The following is a 23,912-nucleotide window of genomic DNA, read 5'->3' as shown; positions in this document are numbered from 1 at the left end:
TGCTCTCCAAACAAATCAGAACTACTGTTGATATTTAAGCAGTTGTAAATCATACACTGTATAAAAATGTTAACTTATCCCATACAGTTCAGCAGATTGCATAAATCTCTTAGATTACTACTGTCTTGTAATTTGAATTTTTAAAGTTACACGACTCCATTAAGGAAATATACTTCATGTGCGTGTTCTCCCTCATTGCTAATCCCTGGCCCCTCTACAGATTCAATTTCTGTTTCTAGTTTCTTGCATATCTTATATTTCTGCATATATAAGCTGTGTGTGTGAGAGAGAAGGGATGGTGTCTGTGTGCGCTCTTCCCTCAAATGGCAACTTACTAAAGGAACATTTCCCCTTGCTTTATTTCCTTACTTAAAATAGATTGTGGAGATCATTCTTTATTACCACATATCATCTGCCTTATTATTTTTTTAACTGTGGTGAAATATGTATAACATAAAACTGACCATCTTAAGCATTTTGAAGTGTGCTGTTCAGTAGCTTTGAGGATATTCACGTTGTACAACCAGCGTCCAGCGCTTTTTCATCTTGCAAAACTGAAACTCGACCCATTAATTGAGACTCCTCCCTTCCCTCCCTCCCTCCCCCGGCCCCCGCTATTCTACTTCCTATTTCTTTGAATTTAACTGCTCTGGGGACTTCATATAAGTGGAATCAGACAATATTTGTCCTTTTGTGCCTGGCTGATTCTACTCAACATACTGTCCTCAAGGTTCACCCCTGCTGTATCATGTGTCAGAATTTCCTTCCTTAAGACTGGGTAATGTTCCATTGTATGGATGGACCACATTTTGCTTATCCATTTGTCCTTTGGACACCTGGGTTGTTTCCACCTCTGGCTGTTGTGAATAGTGCTGGTAATGAACATGGGGGTACAGATATCTCTTCAAGACCCTACTTTCAATTCTTTTGGACATATACCCAGGAGTGGACTTGCTGGGTCATATGGGAGTTCTATTTCTAGTTTTTTGAGGATCTTCCATATTGTTTTCCACAGTGGCTGCACCATTTTATTTTATGATTAAAAAAAATTTTTGGATGGGGGAGGTAATTAGGTTTATTTATTTATTTTTAATGAAGGCACTGGGGATTGAACCCAGGACCTTGTGCATGCTAGGCATGCACTCTATCACTCAGCTATACCATCCCCTGCACCAGTTTACATTCCCATCAACAGTGCAGGAGGGTTCCAACTTCCCCAATGACACACCATTCTCGTCAACACTTGATAGCAGTGGTACTGAACCCAGGTTCGCCTGCAGTCACTCAAGAATCCAATACTGAGAGACAAGTGTTGGGTAAAAGAAGCTGGCAATCCTGGGGAGAAGGTAGACTCATGTCCCAAAGAACCAGCTCCTCATTGTTGATTGGGGGCAAGAGTTTTTAAAGATGAGTTTAAGGGGTGCACAGATGGGATGGGGTACATGCAGAATAGCACAGTCAGTCCTGACAGTCATCCTGAAATTGGCCATGAGTGGTCTGATCAGCATCATATTGATTGTTTTAAGTACAGTTAATCTTCAGTGTAAGACAAAACTGTGTAAGACAGAGCAGTTAATGTCATGGCTACATTCTGTCATCGTGCACTTAACTTCTTCCACCTGGTGGGGGTTCCAGTAGCTACAAGACAGCTCAAAGGACATGGCTTAGAATGTTATCTACAGCCCTTGTGGAGGAACTAAAAGGTCCTTGACTTGGTTTAATGACTAAACCATTATTTTGTCCTATTTGACTGCTTTTCTTCTGCTTTTTTTCCTTTCATTTCTCTGATTATTCTTTGGCTAAAGTTTTTGTAGGGACAGGAGACAGGCAGAAGATGTGGGGTGGGGGGCGTCTGTCCTCGGAAGGCCCCTAGGGTCCTGCTTGTTACACTAAGCATCCCGTTGGGCATGAGACAGTGAGTCACTGAGGTTTTAATTTGCATGTCCCTAATGACTTATGACATTATGCATCTCTTCATGTGCTTGTTGGCTAGTCTTATTTTATTAACAGCGGTGTACCATTATAGGTAGAAACCATGACAGCTAATTACTGTCCTGGATAAACAAACTTTCTCAGTTGCTCTTAAAAACAAAACTACATTGCCCCCCGACCCCACCCCGTGTTCTCCCGGTTCCTTGAAAAGCCGCCTGCACTCGGGACTTCGAAACACATGCCGAAGCGCACAGACCTACAGGAAGGCGCCTGCACCCCTGAGCGGCCCCGCGGTCCCGGGCTGTGGCCGGTCTTGCTCCGCTGGGCGCACTCCCGCCCCTCCTCGCCCCCGTCCCCTTGAGGGGCAGCGTCGCCTCTGGGCTCACGGGGTTCCCGGAACGGCCACCAGAGAACCGCGCCTAAACATTGCGGCTCCGAGAGGCGACTCACAGCGCGGACCCGGGTCTCAGCGGAGGTGTCTTTCACATCCGGACAGACACTGCCCTCCGCCCCCGCCACGACACGGTGACGCGGCCCTGGGGACCCGGGCCTGCCTCCAGGAGGGCGTGGCCTCGGCTCGGGGGCGGGGCCTCGCCCCGTGGGGCGGAGCGTGGTCGCGTCCAGCGCCGGTACGGGCGGTTCCAGGGCGGCTCGGGGGCGTGGCCTTGTGGGCGTGGCCACGCGGGCCCGCCCCCGGCCCGCACCTCCCCTTCCTGCCGGGCCGAGCAGCCAAGAGGAGCGGCGGGAGCGGCGGGAGCGGCGTGAGGGCTCCGTGCAGGTTCCCGGGGACGCGGTGCGGGATCGCTGGGCCTCCGGACATGCTGGGCGTGGCGGCAGGAATGACCAACAGGTAAGGCCGCGCCGACATGGAAGCCGCAGCCGGAGCCCAAGCGGGAGCCACGTCGGCGACGCTGCCGGCCCCTCCCTACGGCGGCGGGCAGACGGGCCTGCAGAGCCGGCGGGCCGAGTGGACCGCGTCCCGGCCCGGCGCTCCGCCCGCTGGGCGCTCCCAGCCCGGCTCCGGGTAGCGAGAGGCGTGTGTGGGGGCGAGCACCGCTCACGGCTAGAGATTTACCGAATTAGAAACGAAACTGGGACTTTGAAGTACATTTACTCATTCATTAAACGTGAAATAAATTGTGATTTCAACATACAGAACGCATGCTTTATAAAAACAGTATTTTTCTAAACAAAAAAATGGTCCGACAAGTGCCGTTCCTTGATGTTTTGCAAATCTCTTAAGTGCGTTTTCCTCTGCTTTGTCTTCAGTCCATTGCGGTATGTTTTGATGGAACTCTGAATAAATCTGCTGGTACACAGACATGCGGTTAAAAGGGGGAGGAGTGCACTTTAATAGCTTTTCCACGTAATTCTGGATATTTTCCGTTATTGCTCCAAAACTAGACAGGCGTTCGCTTCTTAAAGATTAGTTTGGACGTGGAACCCGAAGCCCTGTTAACATCAGAGTTCACTGCCCTGCAGTGTGAAGGGGCCTGTTCCCAGTTGTAACAACCTATGTTTGTCGTTTGGAAAATGTTGATTCACTGAGTTAGGCAGCTCTTCCGAAGGTGGACACATCTCTTTATACAGTATCACTAAATAACATTTCTTCATATCACCACCGATCTCCTTAGAAGCTCTTTTAAGTTTGAGAAGCTGTCAAGCTCAAGGTGGTGGATACAAGTTTTCCAGCATTCTAATTTTCAGTTGAAAGCCTGATTTTTATTATTGGTAGGAAACCATTGTCAATTGTTTTCCTCAAAGTGACAGACTCGCTTTGTTTAATTTCATGAAATGTCTGCCAAATACAAGTCTAAAAACGGAGTTTGTTATTCTTTCCGGTAAAAATGGTCGACCATGAAAAAGCATCTAGTCAGCCGGCTCTCAGCCTGGAGTGCTGTCCCGGCGGACTGTGGCTCGCAGCCCCCAGGGCTGTCCCTGCGGATTGTGGCTGTGGAATGCCGCCCACGTGCTCTGTTCATCTCAAGGAAAGGAGCAGTGGGTCAGGGGTCGAGATTGAATAACATTCATCATTTGTCTGCTTCATGAAGATTTTTTTGTTTTAAAAAAAATTACTGAAAATTAAGTCAGTACAAAATTTAAAATATATGTAAGATATAAAGAATACTGATACAGTGGATACACAGCGTGAGTACAGACTGTAACCTTTTCCTTTTAAGACCCTCCATCAGCTATTTTCCTGGTCCTGTGTGCTTCCCATCCTGAATTTTCCCTTAGCAACCCTGCCCTTTTTTTTGGTATTAAGTACATTCTTGATGTCATGCAGCCATCGTCACCATCCGTCCATCTCCAGAACTCTTTCCATTTTGTGAAACTGAAGCTCCGTATCCATTAAACAACTCCCCCTCCCCGCCTCCAGCCCCGGGAACCCCTGCTGTCATTATCTGTCTCTGGTTTTGACTGTATTCTCTGAGGGTTGCCGCACTTGAGTGGAATCGTGCAGTTATCTGTCCTTCTGTGATGGGCTTATTCCACTGAGCTAATGTCCTCAAGCTTCATTCATCCATACTGCAGCCGGTGTTGGGATTTCCTTTCTTTTTTGTGTGGTGGGGGGGTTGCTTCCTAAGGTATTAAGGGGGTTCCTGAGCACCTGGAACATCCTCCCGCCTACGTTATCCTCCAGTATTTCCTTCTGGTCTTCCTAGAAACCTTCCTTTCTTTTTGAGGCTTAATAACATTCCATTGTATGTGTATACCATTCATTTGTCTATTCATTCATCCTTTGGTGGACATTTGGGTTGTTTCCACCTTTTGGCTATTGTAAATAGTGCTGCTGTGAACACAGCTGGACATTTTTTAAATTGAAACTTTTATTGAGAGAACCATAGACTCACATGCAGTTGTAATAATATAGATAAATAACATGGAAAGATCCAGTGTGTACTTTACCCAGTTTCCCCCCTTGGTAGCATTTTGCAGAATTGTATTGCACGATCCCAGCTGTGATGCTGACGGCGGTACAACCATCGACCTTATTCGGTTCCCCATGGCTTTACCCGCAGTCCTTTGTGTGTAGTTGTGTGATTTTATCACAGTGTAGGCGCCTGCCTCCTTCACCACAGTCCAGCTAGAGGACAGTTAGTCCTGTCACCACAAGGGTCCCTCCAGTTGCCATTTCCTCCATGTTTTCCTCCACCTGATCCTTAAAGCACTCATTTGTCTGGCATTCTAAAATTTTATCATTTCAGAAATGTGGAATCATATGTACTTAACCTTTTGCGATTGCCTTGGGATCAGTTCAGCTAAATTCTCTGGAGATTCATCCAGGCTATTATGTGTATTGTGATTTTTCCTTTTTTCTTGCTGAGTCGTACTCCATGCATGGGTGTAGGACAGTTAACCGTTCACCTGGGGAAGGACATCTGGGCTGTTTCTGGTTTCCAGTGTTAATAATAAGGCTATGTGAACGCTTGTGGACAGGTGTTTGTGTAACCACAAGCATCCCTGTCTCTGGAATAAGTGTCTGGGAGAGCAGTTGCCAGGTGGTGTGGTGATTCATGTTTTGCTTTCTGAGGGACTGGTGGACGTTCCCAGAGTGGCTGGGAAACACCCGTTGTCACCAGGGACACTTAGAAGAGAAAGCGGCCTTCTTTCATGCAGGTCCGTGGAGGCGAGGAGCTGGTCACATTCTCGTCGTCACACCCTGGTCAGCGCTCCCGGGCGGGGAGTTGTGCCTATAGCTGTCTTCGCGACAACAGGGACCTTGCGCCCCAGGCAGAGGGCCCAGTGACTGTTGGGAGCCTCCTGGCGGCATTTTGAAAGCAGTTGTGATGTTTAGTACGGAACAAGCTTCGGAAATGCAGACTTCTGGAATATGCAGAAAGGAGTCTATACCACGAGTTCTTGAGAAGCGTGTGCTGAACGCCTGTTGTCGCATGTGCTTTCTAGGTTTGGGGAGTTCCAGTGGGACTTGAAGAACCACTGTGGAAAAGCAACTTTTGCCAGTAAGGATTGCTCCAGGCAGGATGCCAGGGTGTTAGGAAGGGGAGATGTTGTGCAGTGAGGGGCTTCGCAGGTCTTCCGTGCTCTGTGCCTGCTCATGTGGTGAGGATGCTGGGCTCTTGGTTTAGGGAGACTGATGAACACTTGGTGGTACAGACGCCTTTGGCTCCAGTTGTCGGGGGTCCTGGGGGCTGAGAGGACCGTCAGGGCTGTGCCATCTCGATGATTATGGCCCCCTCCCTTTGTGGCAACCCTTTCTCCTGCTGAGCGTGGGGACACTGAGCGACTGTCCCTTTCCTCCGGGGGCCTTCCTGCCCATTCCCCTGCTCAGAGGAGCTGCAGTGGCCACGGCTGGTGGAGATCAGGGAGGGAAGATGGAGCCTCACCCCAGGAGCCTCTGCCTAAGGTCACCTGCTGTTTGCTGCTCAGATGGTCATTGAGATACATGTCCATGTAGGTCGTGCTCTCAGCTAGGGCTGCACTTAAACAGAAGGAGAAGCATCTCAAACGATTGGTCCATTTTACATTTCTCGAACTTATGCTTTAAGCTGTGGTTTCCCACCCACAGCAATGTCATCTGCATTACATGCTGGCCTGTTGCCACGTTGTCCTCCAAAAACTTCCATTTTAAGGTACTTGAGACACCAGAGCTGCAGTCCCTGCCACCTGGTTCTTCACCTCCCCTGGCAGCCATGGTCCCCCGCTGCCTGTGACGTCACTTCATCTCTTGTTTCATCTTGTCAGATGCCTCCACGCCGGAGCTCCCAGGAGGGGATGGGTCCTTTTCCTGCCTCTTTTTTCACGACGGAGTTTCTTGATGAGTCCACAGTGACATTTGACTTGGAGCTTGGGAAGCTGCAGATACTCCGGGCTCTGAGTCGTGCACCCTGAGGGAGGTGGGAAGGGTGTGTGCCCCGTCCTCCCACTCAGCCTAGTGACCCCTGCCTGATGGGGAGCCTGTCAGCCGGGCCGGTCTCTTCCCTCGGCTCTCCCTGTGTCGTGTGGCAGAGATTTTCCTGTGAACCCTTCACTCCAACTCCACCATCACACCTGAAAAAGGTTACTCGTAATTCCTTGGTGTCATCAACCACCCCGTTAGTGGTCAGTTTTTGTTTTATCTCAAATGTTCGTTTTATTTTATCTCAAATGTTTATTTTAGTTTAGTTTTTCTGAATTGGGATCTAAATGAGGTTCATACATTTTGATAGCTTGCTAAGCACTTCAGTTTCTTTGGACATTTAGGTGCCCCTTCCATCCTTTCCCATCCTCTTCTTACTCTTGTGGTTTTTTTGTTGAAGAAATGGTTTGTCTAGCACGATTTCCTACAGTCTAGACTTGGCAGATTGCACCCTCTAGGATTAGTGTAACATCTTCTTTGCTCCTGTAACGTGTATAAGTTGATAGTTGGAGGTAAAGAAGCAGTTCTCAAACTTCTTGGTCTCAGAACCACTTTACACTCTTAAAAATTATTGAAGACCTTGAAGAGTGTATTGCTGTTGGCTGTATTTGAAATTTAATAAGGCTTTTGTATGTTAACATTAAGTATTTTATAATTATTCTCCAAAAAAACAAATTAGTGAGAAGGGTGGCTTTAGAAATACTTGTTTTGGCAAATCTCCACAATCTCTTACTAGAAGACGGCTGCTTTCCTTCTCTTGTGCTGTTTCACGTCACAGAGCTTCTGAAGACTTCACTGTGCACCCCTGAGAGAAGGACAGTGAGGAAGCAGACACCGGCTCCGAGCTGCTGTGAACACAGCCTGGACCTCCAGGTCCCCTGGAAGCCGGGTCAGACTGAGGTTCGACGCCGACACCACTGTGACCGTGAGAGACACGGTGCTGTCCTTTCCCCAGAGGCGGTGGTGTCGGTCTGTCTCTTTCTGTTACATCAGCAGCTGTTGCTGATCAGGGCCCTCGATCAGGGCTGGCTCCTTTCCCCTGAAGGACCACGCGGTGAATATTTCCTCCTCTGCTCAGCTGTGCTGTTGTAGCATGAAAGCAGCTAGGGACAGCATGCAAGGGAGCCCCACTGTGTCCCAGTGACGTTTAATGATAGACACTGAGATTTGCATTTCATGTAATTTTCATGTCACAAAATATCACTCTTTACGTTTTTTCCCCACATTTAATATGTAAGAACCTGGGAATATGAATCCTATCCCTCCCACTAACTACAGCGGAAAATGCTGGACGGGGACGGGGGGACAGTGGGGCCTGATGGACAGAAGGTCTTCTTTTCACCTTACGTGTGCCAGGCTTGGAGCTAAGGAGTCTGGCTGGCTGGAAACACCAGTGGGTGCAGACCATAAAAAAGGTCCAACAGAAGACTGCTGTCTCTGGCCAGAGGTCCAGGAAAGACACCATCTAGCAAGACAAAAAACGTTTACACAAGAAATGCTTGACTTCAATCAAACACCCAGAAAAAACTATGTCCCCTCCCCCTCTTGTGACAGCAAAGTCCAGTCGGGTCCAGATGTTGTACTTCCCAGCTGGTGATCACTGCCCCTCCACTGCCACAGGGTCCATGGGGAAGTGTGGGGACGCTTATGTTGTCAGAATCACGGAAGGAGAGGAGAAAGAGCAAGGCGTGAAAAGTGCTGGAGGATGGAATGGCTGAAGATTTTCCCAAATTTACAAGAAATAAATCTACAGATTTAAGAAGCTGCATAAATCACAAACAGGGAAACCCAAAGAAATTCAGGCCAAGATACATCATAATCAAACTTTTGAAAACTAAAGACATTAAAAAAAAAAAATCTTGAAAGCACCAGAGGAAGGTGACACCTTAAATTTATGGGAAGGAATTGGAAAGACAGCAGATTTTTCGTCAGAAGCAATGGAGTCCAGGAGGAAGTGGCACAGTGGTTTTCGGGTGTTGGACCCTCACATCTCCAAAAGGGGGTCTAAAAGTTCTTTTTTAAGGACGCTTTAGATCCCAGACTTCTCTGAGCTTCTGTCAGAAACACAGGCTGGCTTCTCCAGATGCAAAGCATCTAGTTGAGAACTAGTGTTTGGATTTGAAATTTTGGATGGAGAGAAGTGAGAAGTTAAAATGCCATCAGTGCTTCTGGAGCAGAGGTCATGACTGACCTTCTCAGGGCTCATGTCCAAGATGGTCCAGAGCTGGGCATGTCTGGCATAGCGTCCCCTGAGGACAGACTGGGCTGTCAGTGATGGCACGGGTCCTTGATGGCGACTATCTTGAACACCTGATCTATTTGTGCACTGCTTTGGGATTTATAAGCCATTCTGTCTTGTCCCCCAGCCCCTACCTTTCCAGCCCCATTTGTGATTCACCTGCCCTTCCCCCGCTGCCCCGGAGAGGTGTGTTCTGTGCTTTTAGGACTATTTCTGTGCTTTGTGAGGCCTTCCCAGTCTTCCCAGATTCGTTTCAGGAGGGATCTTTTTTCGGTGCTTCCTGACAACCTGCCCCAGCTTGCTCACCCAGAAAGATGACGCACACTCCTCTCTCCCAGCCCCTGGTGCCCCGTGACTCCTGCCATGTAAACCCTGCTGCATCATTTGTGAGGGCATTTCCCCATAGCTCCACTGCAGAACTGGGTCCCTTCAGGGAGATGACTTTTCTCCATTCAGCCTGTGTTCCAGGATCTGACAGCAATGCCTGGCGCCTGTTGGATGTCAGTAAGTGGATGAAAGACTTAGAGTAATTACCAACAGCCTCACTTTCACGTTAGGAATTGAAGATTTGAAATTAAAAGATGTGCTCAGGGTGTGACGCCGACATCGGAAGGAGCTGGAGCTTGAATTCTGGTGACTTGACTCTGGGGATGATGGTTTTCCGGCTGGGGGCGCTGGCCTGCGGGAGCCGGTGCACCCCCACCACGTTGCCAGGTTGGAAGGAACGATGCGTGTTCTCTGAGTTCCGCTGATGGGATTGGTTGGAGAGGGATGAGAGCAGGCGTGGAGGTCAGAGGTGTCACACCCACTAAACTGCCCAGGCTCGGACCCCGGCTGCTCGCTCATCCACCATGATCACCTGACTTGCCTCTGCTGCGTGTGCAAAGGCAAGGTGCTGGTGTCCTGTCTTGTGTGTCTGCCATGGGGTCAGACCTGTTTCCCCGTGTAAGGCATCAGAACAGCGCCCAGCACATCACGCACCGTTGGCTGGTGTCATTCATGTGTGTTACTGAAAATGGGGAAACGCAGGTCTCCTTCATACATGTGAAGATGTGACCTCTTAGCTCACAGGCCTGGGCCGTGTTTTGCAGACTTTCAACGTGGATCATTAACTCATTAGGGGGCTGCAACATGGTGATGTTCTAACGTTGTTGTTGAAAAAAGACATTTTGCATCTTAGCTGCCATACTTCTGAAAAGAGACACTTCCTTCTGGTGGCTGTTGGTAACCTGGTGGAACCACGTGGCAGATGACACGTCTTTGCACATGGCTCTGCCCGGGCCCCACTCCGTGTGTGCTGACGCACCCCGTGTCTCCTGCTGGACGTGAGCTCTGCGCCCAGGGAAGTGTGTGGTCTGTGGCGTCTGTGGTGCTGGGCTCCGTGTGCTTCCGTCTTACAAGGGCTCAGCTGGGGCTGAGCCCACGCTGTCTGAGCAGGGCTGCTCCTGAGCTCAGCCCAGCCCAGGTGGCCTCCGGGTGGCCTGTCGTGGGAACCGACAGCACTCCCCAGTCACCACGGAGCACAGCGCAGGGAGAGGCAGGACTGGGTGGCCTCCAGGATGTGGTTCTCGCATCCCTGGGACGTGGTTCTGAGAACATCTCCAGCCCAGGTCACCTGGCCAGCCGCAGGCTCCGGACGCCTGGACGCCCCTCAGGTCGACGTCCTCTCAGCCCTGGGCTCTCGGGGCAGGTGCAGAGACAGAGAAAAGGACGTGTGCTAACAAGTGTGTCATTAAAGAAGGACCAGTGACGTTTGACTTAAGCCTTCATTCCTGCTCAGATTTATGCCCTCGAAACTAAAGCCTTTGAATATAGGCTGAATTTGCCTGATTCCTCGGACTAGAGTTGACCGCCTCTGTCTGTTATTCTAGTGGGAAATTTTAGAACAAAACAAATATTCATTCACAGCTTTCAGATTTTCTCATTCAGAGAGTGTGTGGGAAGGTCACTGCCCACGTGAGAATTCACCGAGTCCCGTGGGTCCTCATGTGCTGTCAGAATGGTGCTTCCTTTGGAGCACAATGTAGCTTTTGTCACAGTGAAGCGTGTTTTGGGGGCATTGTGTAGCCTTCATTAGAATCTTGAGATGGAGTAATATATCCACCAAAACATGAACAGCCCTTGTTTTAGGAGTGTGGGGAGTGATGCTTTTGTAAAAAGCCATTAATCCTTCGTAAACATGGCTGGAGACTAGTTTTCTGTTTTCAAAAATGAGTTTAAGAAAGTAAGAGCTTCAGCCTCGATTAGAATCTGGAAAGTTCTGTTAGCATTTAGCCCATTTTGAGTGATTGAATATATTTACATGATTGAGGATAACGATGAAAAAATAGGTTTAAAAATTTTTAAAGCTACACGTATAGGACATTAGGTTGTCTGTTTTATGAGACCAGAATTACAGTGATACCGCTTTGAAGTGCATGCAAGGCTAATGTCTGAGATAATTTAATGGTGGATCTGGACTTAATGTCCTGTTTTTTTTAATGCTGGCTCACTCACAGCAGGGAGTGAGAGCTCTTGTATTCTGGGCATTGGCCAGACCTGCACCGAGCACAGGGACAGCTGTAGATGTCTGTTTAAGGCGATTTAGCCTTTTGTTTATTTATCAAAAAACTTTTTTTTAACATTTTCTTTTTTTTAAGCTCTTTTTTTTTTGATGGGGGGAGATAATCAGTTTTATTTATTCATTCATTCATTCATTCAGTGGGTGTGCTGGGGATTGAACCCAGGACCTTGTGCAGGCTGGGCATGCACTCTACCCCTGCGCTGTACCCTCCTCCGAGGCAGTTTAGCCTTGTCACAGGGTGCGTGCAGGTTGTGCGCGGGCTCCGTGACTGTCACCGTCTTGCTTTAGGCCTGGGTTTCCCAGCTGGTCAGTGCTTTCCTCTCCGGAGTGTAACTGGTGATGACAGGGCGCCGGTGAAATGTGGAAAGTGAGACTTCGAGCTAATACAGAGCCCTCTTTGAATTTGACAAAAGGCAAAAAAGTTGCAGCAATTCCTCAAAATTTCAGAGGTCTGTTTTTTCCCACAGAGGTCATTTTGGGACCGTGAGACCAGACTTAAAAAGAAGCCTTTTCCCAGCTGGAGCCCTTTTGATTTTTAAAGTGAGAAACACCCACGTCTCTTTCTGCTGATGCTCAGCTGCTTTCTGTGAAGGAGGAGGTGGCAGCGGTTCCAGACGGTGGAGGCGGGGGCAGTGGGTGAGGGGAGGGCTGGGGCGCGGGAACTTTGTGGAAATGAAGTTTCTGTTGCTCCATTGGAATCCTGCGTCCCAGGAGGAAGCGTTGCTGGAGATTAGCTGAAGCGTTGCTGGAGATTAGCTAAACACGTGGGGTCAAAGTCGAAATTCCAGGTTGGATTTTTTGAATACATTTTGATAAAGATCTTAAGTCCTGAGAATGCAACGTTGTCCAGCAGATGCTCTGACACTTTTGGGGGCCATGTGTGTGTCCCACACCCACGTGACCACGCACAGCACACCATGGGCCCTCTCGAGGTGCGTGTCAGGTGAGTACATAATGACGTGATGTGTTTCATTTGGTATATCTGGGTTTTTTTCTGCTTTAGTGAAGTAGAGCTCTTTAAATATTTCCATAAAGTAATACATGAATAAATGCTGATAAAGACCTTTCCAGTAGGCGTTAAGATAGATTTGAAGGCTTATTTCAACCTCATGTAATTTCAGGAATTCTGTGCAAACACAGGTTTTCTTCTCCTCCTGAGGGATCAGGGCAGGGACAGTTCTCGAACATGGGAGATGCTGTTCTGGACGAGTGAAGCCCCCAGGGGAATGGGTTAAACCTTTTACATCAAACGTTAACACTTTTTCCCCGTGAACATCCTCAGTTTCCCTATTATCATACAGCTTCAGTACTGTTAGTCAAACTTCCAAGGGGAAGTGTTTTGGTAAAACTGACAGTTATCCTGAAGTTTCTTTCTTTGGAGGATTAAAGGGGGAAAAGTAGCAGTTACTGAAGGGAAGAGGTGGACGAGGGGAGGGCCTGGCCACACTGGCTGGTTCAACATCGCAGGGCGTCATGTGAGCTCTGTGATAGACAAGGCTTTCAGTGGGAAACAGGCAGATCACTAACGTGGTGAGATCATTTGTTAGCAGTTAAGGGGGAAAATGTATAGCCTTACGTGACTCAGAAGAAATTCCAGATGGATAATATTTAATAGTTGCTTATAGAATCAAGCCAGATAAACACTAAAATAAAATAGAAACGAATGTTTGTCAGACTTCTAGAATGAGAAGTACTTTTTAAATTGAGAAGTTTTAGGAACAAATTACAAAAGGAAAGATATATTTAAATAAGAATAAAGTAAACTTCTGAAAATTAAAAACAAAAATCAGATTGGGGATAAAACGGTTGCAACAAAAACAGTATGGAAAGCGTTGGTGTTGTAAGTTGATCAGAATATGGAACTGTTTGTGCGGGTGTAGGGGAAAGAACGTGAACGGAAAAAAATAACAAAATACAAGCAATAAGGGAAATAGAACTAATGTGCAAAAGTATAAAAATACTCAAAGTGATGAGTGATTCATCAAAGAAATGTATATTAAAGCAGAGATTATCCGCTGCCTATAATATTAGCACATCTTGTTCAACACATAATTAGCTCATGTCGCTGATATAAGGGTAGATTAGTAAAATTTGTTAGGAAAATAATTTGGCCATATGTATCAAGTCTGAAATGATTTATAACATGTAATCTGCAGTTTCTACTTCTGTAAATCCAACCTAAGAAAAAGTGTTTCTGAATGTGAAGAGACTTTGGTGTAAAAAGATTTTGGCAGCATTATTTATACTAGTGGAAAGTTTGAAACTGTATAAAGAAGTAATAGTAGAGGATCAATACCTGTTTAGTGGAATCATGTAGGTGTTTAAAATGACAGCTGTTAAAGCTTTGTAATGTCACGGTATCATGATCGCCTTTTCTAGTTAATAAAAAAGGCAACGTGTGAAGTTATAAGCATGGTATGATTACATCTTTGTCATATGTAAGCATAAAATAGCTAAAATTAAAAGAGCTTTTTTAAACAGCTTTTTTGAAGTGTAGTTTACAGTCCATACAGTCTACCCCCGTGGGTGTGCGAGGTTGCGTGTGTTTACGGATGTGCGACAGTCACATCACCTGATGAGGACATTTCCATGGCCCAGAAGCCCCTCACTCGTGCCTCTCGCCTGCAGCCCTAGACAGGCAGTGACATGTGTCCTGTCTGTGGACGTGTGCCTTTCTGGGCATTTCACTCAAGTGGGGTCATGTTATGGAGACCTCAGCTCTTGGCTTCCTCCACTTGGCTTGTTTGTGAGGGTTTGAGCAGGACCAGCTCAGTCTTCCTCCCACGTTTCTCCTTTTCTCCCAGGACCACCAGGCTCCAGATGTGCAGTTTTTCCCACACCAGGCAGGTCTCGGAGACATGGGCTGTGGACCCAGCAGCTTCACGCAGTCCCGACACTCTCTGCCCACAGTGTAGAATGAGACATGTTTAAGTGCACTCTCCCCACCATCCTCCCCAGAACTCTTTCATCCCATAAAAATGAAACTGTACCCACTAAACAATAACTCTCTGTGCCCCCCAGCCCCACCCCCACCCCCACCATCTGCTTTCTCTGTCGAGGCACCACATGTAAGTGGAATCACACAGGATCTGTCTGTGTCTGGTTTATTTCACTGAGAGTGATGTCCTCAGGGTTCATCCATGTTGTAGCAGGTGTCAGAGTTGCCCTCCTGTTTAAGACTGAGTAATATTCCCATGTGTGGGTGGACTGCACTTTGCTTGTCCATCATCTGTTGGTGGGTGCTTGGGTTGCTTCCGCCTTTTGGCTGCTGTGAACCTGGCACAGAAATAGCTCTTTCATTGTGGTTTTAATTTACATTTCTCTAATGACTAATGATGCTAAGCATACAAAATGCTTTTAAAACTCCACATTTTAGATTTTTCTTTAAACTCTTAACGTACTGTAGCTCTCACTGTCACCAAACAAAAGAGCAGTTTGAGAATCTGTGAGCAAGTGGTGTCAGGACTTCATGGGCTCCGGAGGGAGCTGACCTCAATTTAAGTAGGTGCTGAAGTGAACATATTCAGTATAAATAAACATCGTTTAATTTAGGTTGTTGCTGATAAGTTTCTCATCTGTCGATTTTTAAATGTTGCTATTTTTCAGTTTTCTTCTTATTCCCTGGCATTTCCCTTTTATGCTAAGAAATCACTGGGGCGGTTTGAACCCTTAGAGAAGCAGATTAGAGGCGCATGGTTATCCCGGTGAGAAGGCTGAACTCAGCAGCAGGTCCCAGCTTTCGCCCAGAACAGCTTGGCAGGTTATTTTAAATAAGGTGGTTTCACGGCCTGGATGCGGTTCCCGGCCTCGCTGGGTGGATGCTGTTCCTTCCTTGTGTGTGTGAGTTCCTTAGCACTTTCTGTCCACAAGATCGTGTTTTCTGCAAGTAGAGATAGTTTCACTTCTTCCTTCCCAATCTGAATGATTTTATTTCTCTCCTTTTTCTTGCCGAAGTGCCCTGGCTGGACCCACCAGGACGATGTTGAATAGAAGTGGCTTTTTTGTCTTGTTTCTGATCTGTTGGAAAAAGCTTTCAGTTTTTCACCATTAAGTATATCTCTTTTATTCCTGTGTTTTGAGTGTTTTCTTGATAAAACGGTGCTGAAATTCTATTTCTATACCCATTGAGAGAATCAGGGTTGTTTTTTTAACATTTTTTATTGATTTATAATCATTTTACAATGTTGTGTCAAATTCCAGTGTTCAGCACAATTTTTCAGTCATTCATGGACATATACACACTCATTGTCACATTTTTTTCTCTGTGATTTATCCTAACATTTTGTGTGTATTTCCCTGTGCTATACAGTGTAATCTTGTTTATCTGTTCTACAGTTTTGAAATCCCAGTCTATCCCTTCCCACCCTCTACCCCCCTGGTAACCACAAGTCTGTATTCTCTGTCCATGAGTCTTTAGATTCCACATATGAGCGATCTCATATGGTATTTTTCTTTCTCTTTGAGAGAATCAGGGTTTTTGATTTTTGTCATTTACATTTTACACTGGTTGTTGTTTTTAGATGTTAAACCAAACGCATCCCTCGGATAAATTCCACTAGATCATGGTGAATAATCCTTTTTAGATGTTTGCGGTATTTTTTAGGAATTTTGAAGCTATATTCGTAATCACGGTGCTCTGTGGTATTCTCATTTGTGTCTGATTCTGGTCTCCTGGGTGAGCTGGGACCGGTGGGTGCCCATTCCGCCCACCGTGCGGTGAGTTCACAAGGGCGCTTCCAGCTTCGAGTTCCTCCCGTTGGGAGTCCTCAGACGTGTGCGCCCCCGGCCCTTCAGGCTGCAGGTTCACTTGATCCCAGGTGTCTTCTCTGGGGCTGCTGCTTCTTCTGGTCACCTTCCCGTGCACGGCTGAGGCAGGCGGTCCTGGTTTGGGGTGTCTGGTGTGACCCCACGGAGGCCTCTCACCTGTGCACGGGTGTCAGGGTTCACTGCGGCCCCAGGACCCTCCCGTGTGGCCCTAATAACATTTGTGAGGCTTCTTCCTCCTTGAAAGGGCCTCCCTCTGGTGTGTGCCGTGCCCTCTCTGTTGGGATGGTTCCATGTGTGCAGAGGGTGGGGTGCCAGGCCAGGCCAGGTCCCCACGTGTTACTCCCGGACATGGAACGTGGAAGCAACCGTCTTGGTTGCGGGGCTGCTGCGCGTCTGTGAGGCCGACCACCTGCCAAGCTGCCCTGCCGCGTGCCCGGTCCTCGTCGTCATTCTGTCTGTCCTCCGGGCCCTTCTGGTTGCAGACACCAGAAAGCAGCTCTGGCCAACTAAGCCAAGTGCAGGAAAGGGATGATCGGAGGCTGTGAAGTCATAGATAAACGGAAAACTGGTTGTTCGGATCTAGGGAAGAGGGTGTTAGTCACGTTCTCCTGATCGTCTTTGTTGGGAGGAGCCTTCCCGGCTGTTTCACGGGCTGGTGTCGTTGGCTGACGGCCCCGTGTCCGGGCAGCGGGTCCACGGGGCCTGGTTGAGTCAGGCCTCCTGACTCAGCCTCACAGGAGGAGAACAGAGGCGTTCATGCAGAAAAGGGTGTGGATCAGGGGAAAGAATATTTGCCATATGAGGGCTTTGCCTAATTGTGGTTCATCCCTTTCAAACATATGTATATAATTTGCCTTATTTTACTTTATTTATTTACTTCTTAATGGAGGTCCTGGGAATTGAACCCAGGACTCCATGCACGCTAAGCATGTGCTGCACCCCTGAGCTGTACTTGCCACCCCACACCGGTTCACCCCTTTTAAAAACAAAAGTAATTCAAGTCCCACTCATCCCGGCACCCAGCGCCCAGTTGGGTCTGGAAAGACAGCTAAGGTGGATTCCTCCCAAAGGATTTCCAGTGTGTCGTGTTCTAAGCGTGTTAGAGAGACACCCAGAGACAGAAGAGAAAAGTTCTGCTGCCCGACGCTGGGGGGAGAGGTGGCAGGACTTCAGAGAAGGCGGGGAGCACTTTGTCGGCCTGAGAAAATGGGAGGGCCGAGCAAGGGTGTCCTCCATCACGTAATAAACATATTTTAAGGAGAAGGTCCTCACTAAAAATGCCCCCAAGCCACGGGCTGCAGGAGGTGCTGGTTGAGACATGTTGATGTGACTCATCGCGGTGGCCCTGGTACCCGCGGGGCCCGTCCATGGTGTGTGGAGTCTGGGTGCTGAGCCCGCAGATGCTGCATCCTTTTCTGTAAGGGACTTGAGCGTCCACGGATTTGGGGTGGGGACCCCACCTGGGGTCCAGGTGCCTTTTTTCTGACAGCATTTGCTCACTTTGTGTCTCTGCATCACATTTTGATAATTCTCGCCATGTTTCAGAACTTTCAAACAAATTCTGTTTGCTGTGGTGGGTGATCTGTGGTCCGTGATCTTTGATGTTACTGTTGTAAAAATATTACGACTCGCTAAAAGCCCAGTTGATGTTTAGCATTTTTTTTTGGCAATAAAGTATCTTTTAATTAAGTTAAATTATCTTTTTAGACATAATACTGTTACACACTTCAGTGCAGTGTAAACATAATTTTTACGCGCACTTGGAAACCAGAAAGTTCATGTGACTCGCTTTGTTGCAACACTTGCTTTCTTGGGGTGTCTGGACCCGAGCCCACTGTCTGCAGGGTCAGCCTATACTTCTGCTCCTTAGCAGTGAGCACCAGAGAAGTCTCAGTGCTTATCTCAGGAAACCTGTCCACAATGCATGGTCTTAAAACTTAATTCCCGCTCACAAGGCATAGCGATAGATTGAGGGAAAATTAAGATTATTTCTCTGAGACTTCTGTGTCATGGCCATATTAACTGAGAAGTAAACCACGTTTAATCAGGGTGGGCCCTGGAGACAGTCCCAGAGCATCAGAAGTCACTGCTGGCAAAATCAAGCTGGTCAACAGGAAACCTAATGAGAGGTCCAGTCCGTGTGAGCCGCATCCTTCCACCAGCTTGTCCCGGAGCCTGGGCTCCCGCAGACACAACCTCTCAGGCCCGAGACTTCCTGCCTCCCTGCCTGGGTCCTCCTGCCACGTGGAGAATGCCAGCCCCCGGGGCTCACTGCCCTGTAAAAGAGCACTTTTAACTCTTGGTTCTCTTCGAGATCTTGCTCCAGGACCAGAGGAAATGGCCACATTGCTGTCATATGAGCTCGGGGCTGTGAGGACAGCGGCTGGAGTTTGGCCAGGTGGAGCAGGCTCGTGACAATAGAGGCTTTGATGACCGGAGAGACTCCGGATCCCGGGATCCTGGACGGCAGAGACTCAGAGGACGGGCCAGTCTACTTTCATTGGGAATAAAGGTGGTTTGGTCAGGGTTACAGTCTTGGGGCATTCTCTGTCTCACTGTCAGTGTCCTGCTTGGAGTCACGAATCCCTGAGGACCAGGAGGGTCCAGCCGCAGCCCCACGTGGCCTCTGCCCGCCTTCCCTGCGTCTGGAGCCTGGCTTCCGGCAGCACTGCTCCTGGGACAGTCCCTGCAGCCGGAGGTTTGCTCCCCGTCCCCGTGGAGACCCGGAGTGACAGTGACAGCATTGTGTCGTGTCTCAGGACTAAAAAGGACGTCTCGGGGGTAGGGGAGAATAGCTTAGCAGTAGAGCATGTGCTTAGCATGCATGAGGTCTTGGGCTCAATCCCTGGCACCTCTATTAAGTAAGTAATAGTAATAATAATAATAATAAACATTTTAAAAGTAAAGTGGGCGTCCCCCTGTGCCATCTCACTCATGTCCCACGATGCTGGAGGCGGCCTTCATCCTCATCGTCCTCTCTTCCGGATGCACAGACGGACCTCAGGAGACGCTGCTCCGCTGCTCGGCTCTCGGAGCAGGTGAGAAAGGAGCGGAGCTGACATTCAGACCGGTCCCGGGATTTCGGGTCCCCTGCCCTGATTTCCTAGTTATATTTAAAAGCACAACTGTTGTACTTGGCTTTGTACGAACTTATTTCCAACACATATACCCAATTCTGTTTCATCTCCCTTTAAACACAAGCACTTTTATTTTGAAATAGTTTTCAAATGTCAGCAGTATCATTCAGTGGTGTTGTCAGGTCTTGACTGTGTTGGGTCTGAGTGGACCCTGCTCAGCTCAGAGAGATCCCCTGGCTATGAGCATCTACGGCCAAGCTCTGCTCTTTGCTGGGTTCTAACTGCGGTGAGAAGAGGCTCCCTATTTTATGATGCCATTTTCTTGACACAGTTTTGTCTGAGTTTGAAAATATTTGCAAGTTGGGGACTTCTTTGATCAAAAAGTTAAAGTTATACTTGAAATTTTTTTAGTTACACTGTTTTCATTTTAATAGTTTTGTGTTGTCTGTTGTTATGTGGGCCGTCAGACCCTGACAGGTGGATCTGTCAAGACAGTTAATCAGCGCTTCTACTGTTAGGTAGCTCGACGGCTTCAGAAATTCTCTGGGTCAGTAGTTCTCAGTGGGGCTGACTGTTCTCCAAGGAGCCACTGGGAACTTGTGGGCATTTTTTGTTACCTGGATGGTTTTGAGCGCATAGATATGGAGTTGGCTAGGGCTGGGGTGCTGAATGGGACCAGGGGTGCTGGGTGGGACCAGGGGTGCTGGGTGGGACCAGGGATGCTGGGTGGGACCAGGGGTGCTGGGTGGGACCAAGGGTGCTGAGTGGGACCAGGGGAGCTGGATGGGACCAGGGGCACTGGGTGGGACCAGGGGCACTGGATGAGACCAGGGGTGCTGAGTGGGACCAGGGGCGCTGGGTGGGACCAGGGATGCTGGGTGGGACCAGGGGTGCTGAGTGGGACCAGGGATGCTGAGTGAGACCAGGGGTGCTGGATGAGACCAGGGATGTTGAGTGGGACCAGGGGTGCTGGGTGGGACCAGTGATGCTGGGTGGGACCACGGGTGCTGGGTGGGACCAGTGATGCTGGGTGGGACCACGGGTGCTGGGTGGGACCAGGGATGCTGGGTGGGACCAGGGATGCTGGGTGGGACCAGGGATGCTGGATGGGACCACGGATGCTGGGTGGGACCAGGGGTGCTGAGTGGGACCAGGGGTGCTGAGTGGGACCAGGGATGCTGGGTGGGACCAGGGGTGCTGAGTGGGACCAGGGATGCTGGGTGGGACCAGGGATGCTGAGTGGGACCAGGGATGCTGGGTGAGACCAGGGGTGCTGGATGAGATCAGGGATGTTGAGTGGGACCAGGGGTGCTGGGTGGGACCAGGGGTGCTGGGTGGGACTAGGGGTGCTGGGTGGGACCAGGGGTGCTGAATGGGACCAGGGGTGCTGGGTGGGACCACGGATGCTGGGTGGGACCAGAGGTGCTGAGTGGGACCAGGGATGCTGGGTGGGACCACGGATGCTGGGTGGGACCAGGGGTGCTGAGTGGGACCAGGGATGCTGGGTGGGACCAGGGATGCTGGGTGGGACCAGGGATGCTGGGTGAGACCAGGGGTGCTGGATGAGATCAGGGATGTTGAGTGGGACCAGGGGTGCTGGGTGGGACCAGGGGTGCTGGGTGGGACCAGGGGTGCTGGGTGGGACCAGGGATGCTGGGTGGGACCAGGGGTGCTGAGTGGGACCAGGGATGCTGGGTGGGACCAGGGATGCTGAGTGGGACCAGGGATGCTGGGTGAGACCAGGGGTGCTGGATGAGATCAGGGATGTTGAGTGGGACCAGGGATGCTGGGTGGGACTAGGGATGCTGGGTGGGACCAGGGGTGCTGATTGGGACCAGGGGTGCTGAGTGGGACCAGTGATGCTGGGTGGGACCACGGATGCAGGGTGGGACCACGGATGCTGGGTGGGACCAGGGATGCTGAGTGGGACCACGGATGCTGGGTGGGACCAGGGATGCTGGGTGGGACCACGGATGATGGGTGGGACCAGGGATGCTGAGTGGGACCAGGGATGCTGGGTGGGACCAGTGATGCTGGGTGGGACCAGAGATGCTGGGTGGGACCAGTGATGCTGGGTGGGACCAGAGGTGCTGGATGAGACCACATATGCTAGGTGGGACCAGACTTGCCGGGCAGGACCTAGGATGCTGGGTGTCACGGAGTTTGTCACAGAGCTTCAGCCCTGGGTCACCCTGGGTCACATCCGCAGGACTGTGGTGCAGATTTTTAAAAAAAAGGAAAAGGAAAAAATTTCTTGTAATTCTCTGATAATAGCACCTACTTCTATTTTAGAGTACCTTTTTTTAGAGTACTCGCAGAGTACTTTTACACAGTTTTAATAAGCACTTGAGTGTCCTAGGAATGCCCTGAAATTTGTAAATCGAGTTTAGCGCAAATTTGCTTGGGTTTTTAACTTTAATCTTTACTCTTATAAGTGTTATTAATTTCTTTTTTATCCTATTTAGAAGCTCAAAGCCTTTAAGTCAATGATTAGGATATATTGAAAAGGGTTTTGTTTTTCATTTTTAAATGAGAGATGATTGGTAAACTAAATAGATGTTTTCTCAAGTGCAGTAGGGCAGAGACCCCAGGGAAAGTGTGAGCGCAGGGGAGACGGTGATGAGCTTGTTGAAGTGTAAATGACTTTCATGATAAGGACGTAAGAAAAATATTTAAAGATGGAGACTTGGTAGCACTGGATAGATTGGGTGAACCAGACTGGCTGCAATTACCCCAAATTCTTAAAAGGCCAGAGAGGGAGAGACGCAAGGACATGGGACGTGTTATGGAGTGGACCCGTGTCCATTCTGGGAGTTCTCCACCGAAAGTGTTTGAGCTGATCCCTCTCTGTTAGGCTGTGAAGGAAACCGAAGCATGGCCTTGAAGAGATGGCAAAGGCCGGTCTGTACCAGGACCCGGGCCAGGGCTGCAGGGGACCCAGGGCTGAAGCTTGGTCTGCGGGAGGGACTGACCCTCCGGACCCTCCCTCCATGGCCGAAGGCTGTCGGGCTGTGGGGTGACAGGCCCTCCTTGCTCCGAGAGGCGTCCTGCCTTTAAGGATGCGGCCTTCATTTAGCTCCTGTGTCTTCTTACACTTCTTCTCAAGGGGCCTTAAAGCCGTGTGAACACAGCCCTCCCCGTGTCACCTTCCTGATCTGTGAGGTGAAGGTGACAGCCCCTCCTCCAGGTTCTGTTCAGTTGAACTGGCCCAGACGGCCACTGTGTGCGGGGCCGTGGGCATGTAGCTCCCCAGGGAGCTCAGGAAAGGGCCTGAGAAGGCCTGCGGGGCCAGGCGGGGCGGGGCTGGAGAGGGTTGGAGGTTAGGGAAGAGCTGGCGCTCCCCTGGGCTGCTGCACAGGGGTGTTGGTGAGGGGAGACCGGAGGCTCTGCCCGCCGCCGCCGAGGGGCCTTATGCACGGCAGTGGTGCAGTGAGGGTCTCCCTGGTGTGCCTCTGCCAAGTCACCGTGGCCACTTTCCAGGGTTCGTATCTGCGGCGGGAATGGGTGGGAGTGGAGGGGCTGCTTCTCCCCGAAAACTGGCTCTGCGTGTCCCCCCTTCTCCCCTAAAAAAGAGTAAATAAATCAGAGCAGAGGAACACTCTGGCTGGAACTTGACTGCGTTGCACCCAGCCTGAAGGCTGGTCTCTGTGCAACGGGGCTGACTCTGCATCACAGGACTTGCTCTGCCCTCGCTTGTCTCAGACGAGCTCTTCCACCCCCCGGACATGAGTCTCCTTCCTGGACTCCGACGCCCAGTTCTGCTGTCTGGGCGCCAGATGCCCGGGCTCTGGTGCTGGGGAGACGAGCAGGGGTGATGGGTTGTCTTCTTGTTTCTACAGATATAGTCTGAGGTCCTGAACCCAGAGATCCATCATCCTCCGAAGAGTGACTGCTGTCACAGTCTGTTAGGGACTCCATGTGTTCCCAGTGAATCTGGGCGGGGAAGCCCTTGTACTCAGGGAGGAAGATGCCCCCACTGCTCCCAAGTCCTTCCTGCGTCTCCACCAAAGACCCTGTGTTCCTCTTTGGTGGAACTTGGTGGGAGGCATCCCCGGGGGTGACTCAGCCGGGGGCGGGGGGACTCCGGGACAGGAGGGGCTGTCTCCATGCTTCAGCCCAGGGGCCTCTGCCTGCCTCTGAGTCAGCCGCACCGCCCTGGGGGTGAATGAGACCAACGCCAGACACTGAGGTGGAGACGCTGTCAGAGGAGGCTCGGAAGAACCTCCGTCAGCTCCAGCCTGTGGATGTCAAGACCCAAAAGGTGGAGGCTCCCTCTTTATGAAAGTTCACCTCTTTCCATGCTGACCAGTTGTGTGCCTTTTTCTAAGTTTTCTCTGCGTATCAGCAGTGCTTTGGTAAGTGTGTGGTACGGTTCCTGACTGAGTGCAGTATCGAGAGCAACCCAGCAGGATGTGAGTTGTGACATTTGGGGTGTTGTCTCATTGCTTCAGGACTGTGGGTTATCGCTGTGTC

At 49.7% G+C, this 23,912-nt stretch overlaps 1 protein-coding gene across 1 annotated transcript in view; it reads left to right on the top strand.

The window, feature by feature from the left end:
• Nucleotides 1-2,650: 2,650 nt before the first annotated feature.
• Nucleotides 2,651-23,912, top strand: part of LIMS1 (LIM zinc finger domain containing 1) — a 74,211-nt gene continuing 52,949 nt past the window's right edge. Inside the window, exon 1 of the mRNA XM_072951217.1 lies at nucleotides 2,651-2,782. Within this exon, the coding sequence (XP_072807318.1) occupies nucleotides 2,751-2,782 (32 nt within the window). The 5' untranslated portion in view covers nucleotides 2,651-2,750. The remainder of the gene's footprint in view (nucleotides 2,783-23,912) is intronic.

The sequence above is a fragment of the Vicugna pacos genome, chromosome 28 (assembly GCF_048564905.1).
Source record: "Vicugna pacos chromosome 28, VicPac4, whole genome shotgun sequence".
Lineage (NCBI taxonomy): Eukaryota > Metazoa > Chordata > Mammalia > Artiodactyla > Camelidae > Vicugna > Vicugna pacos.
Note: the sequence above shows the minus strand (reverse complement) of the source record. Positions and strands in the feature narration are given on the sequence as shown.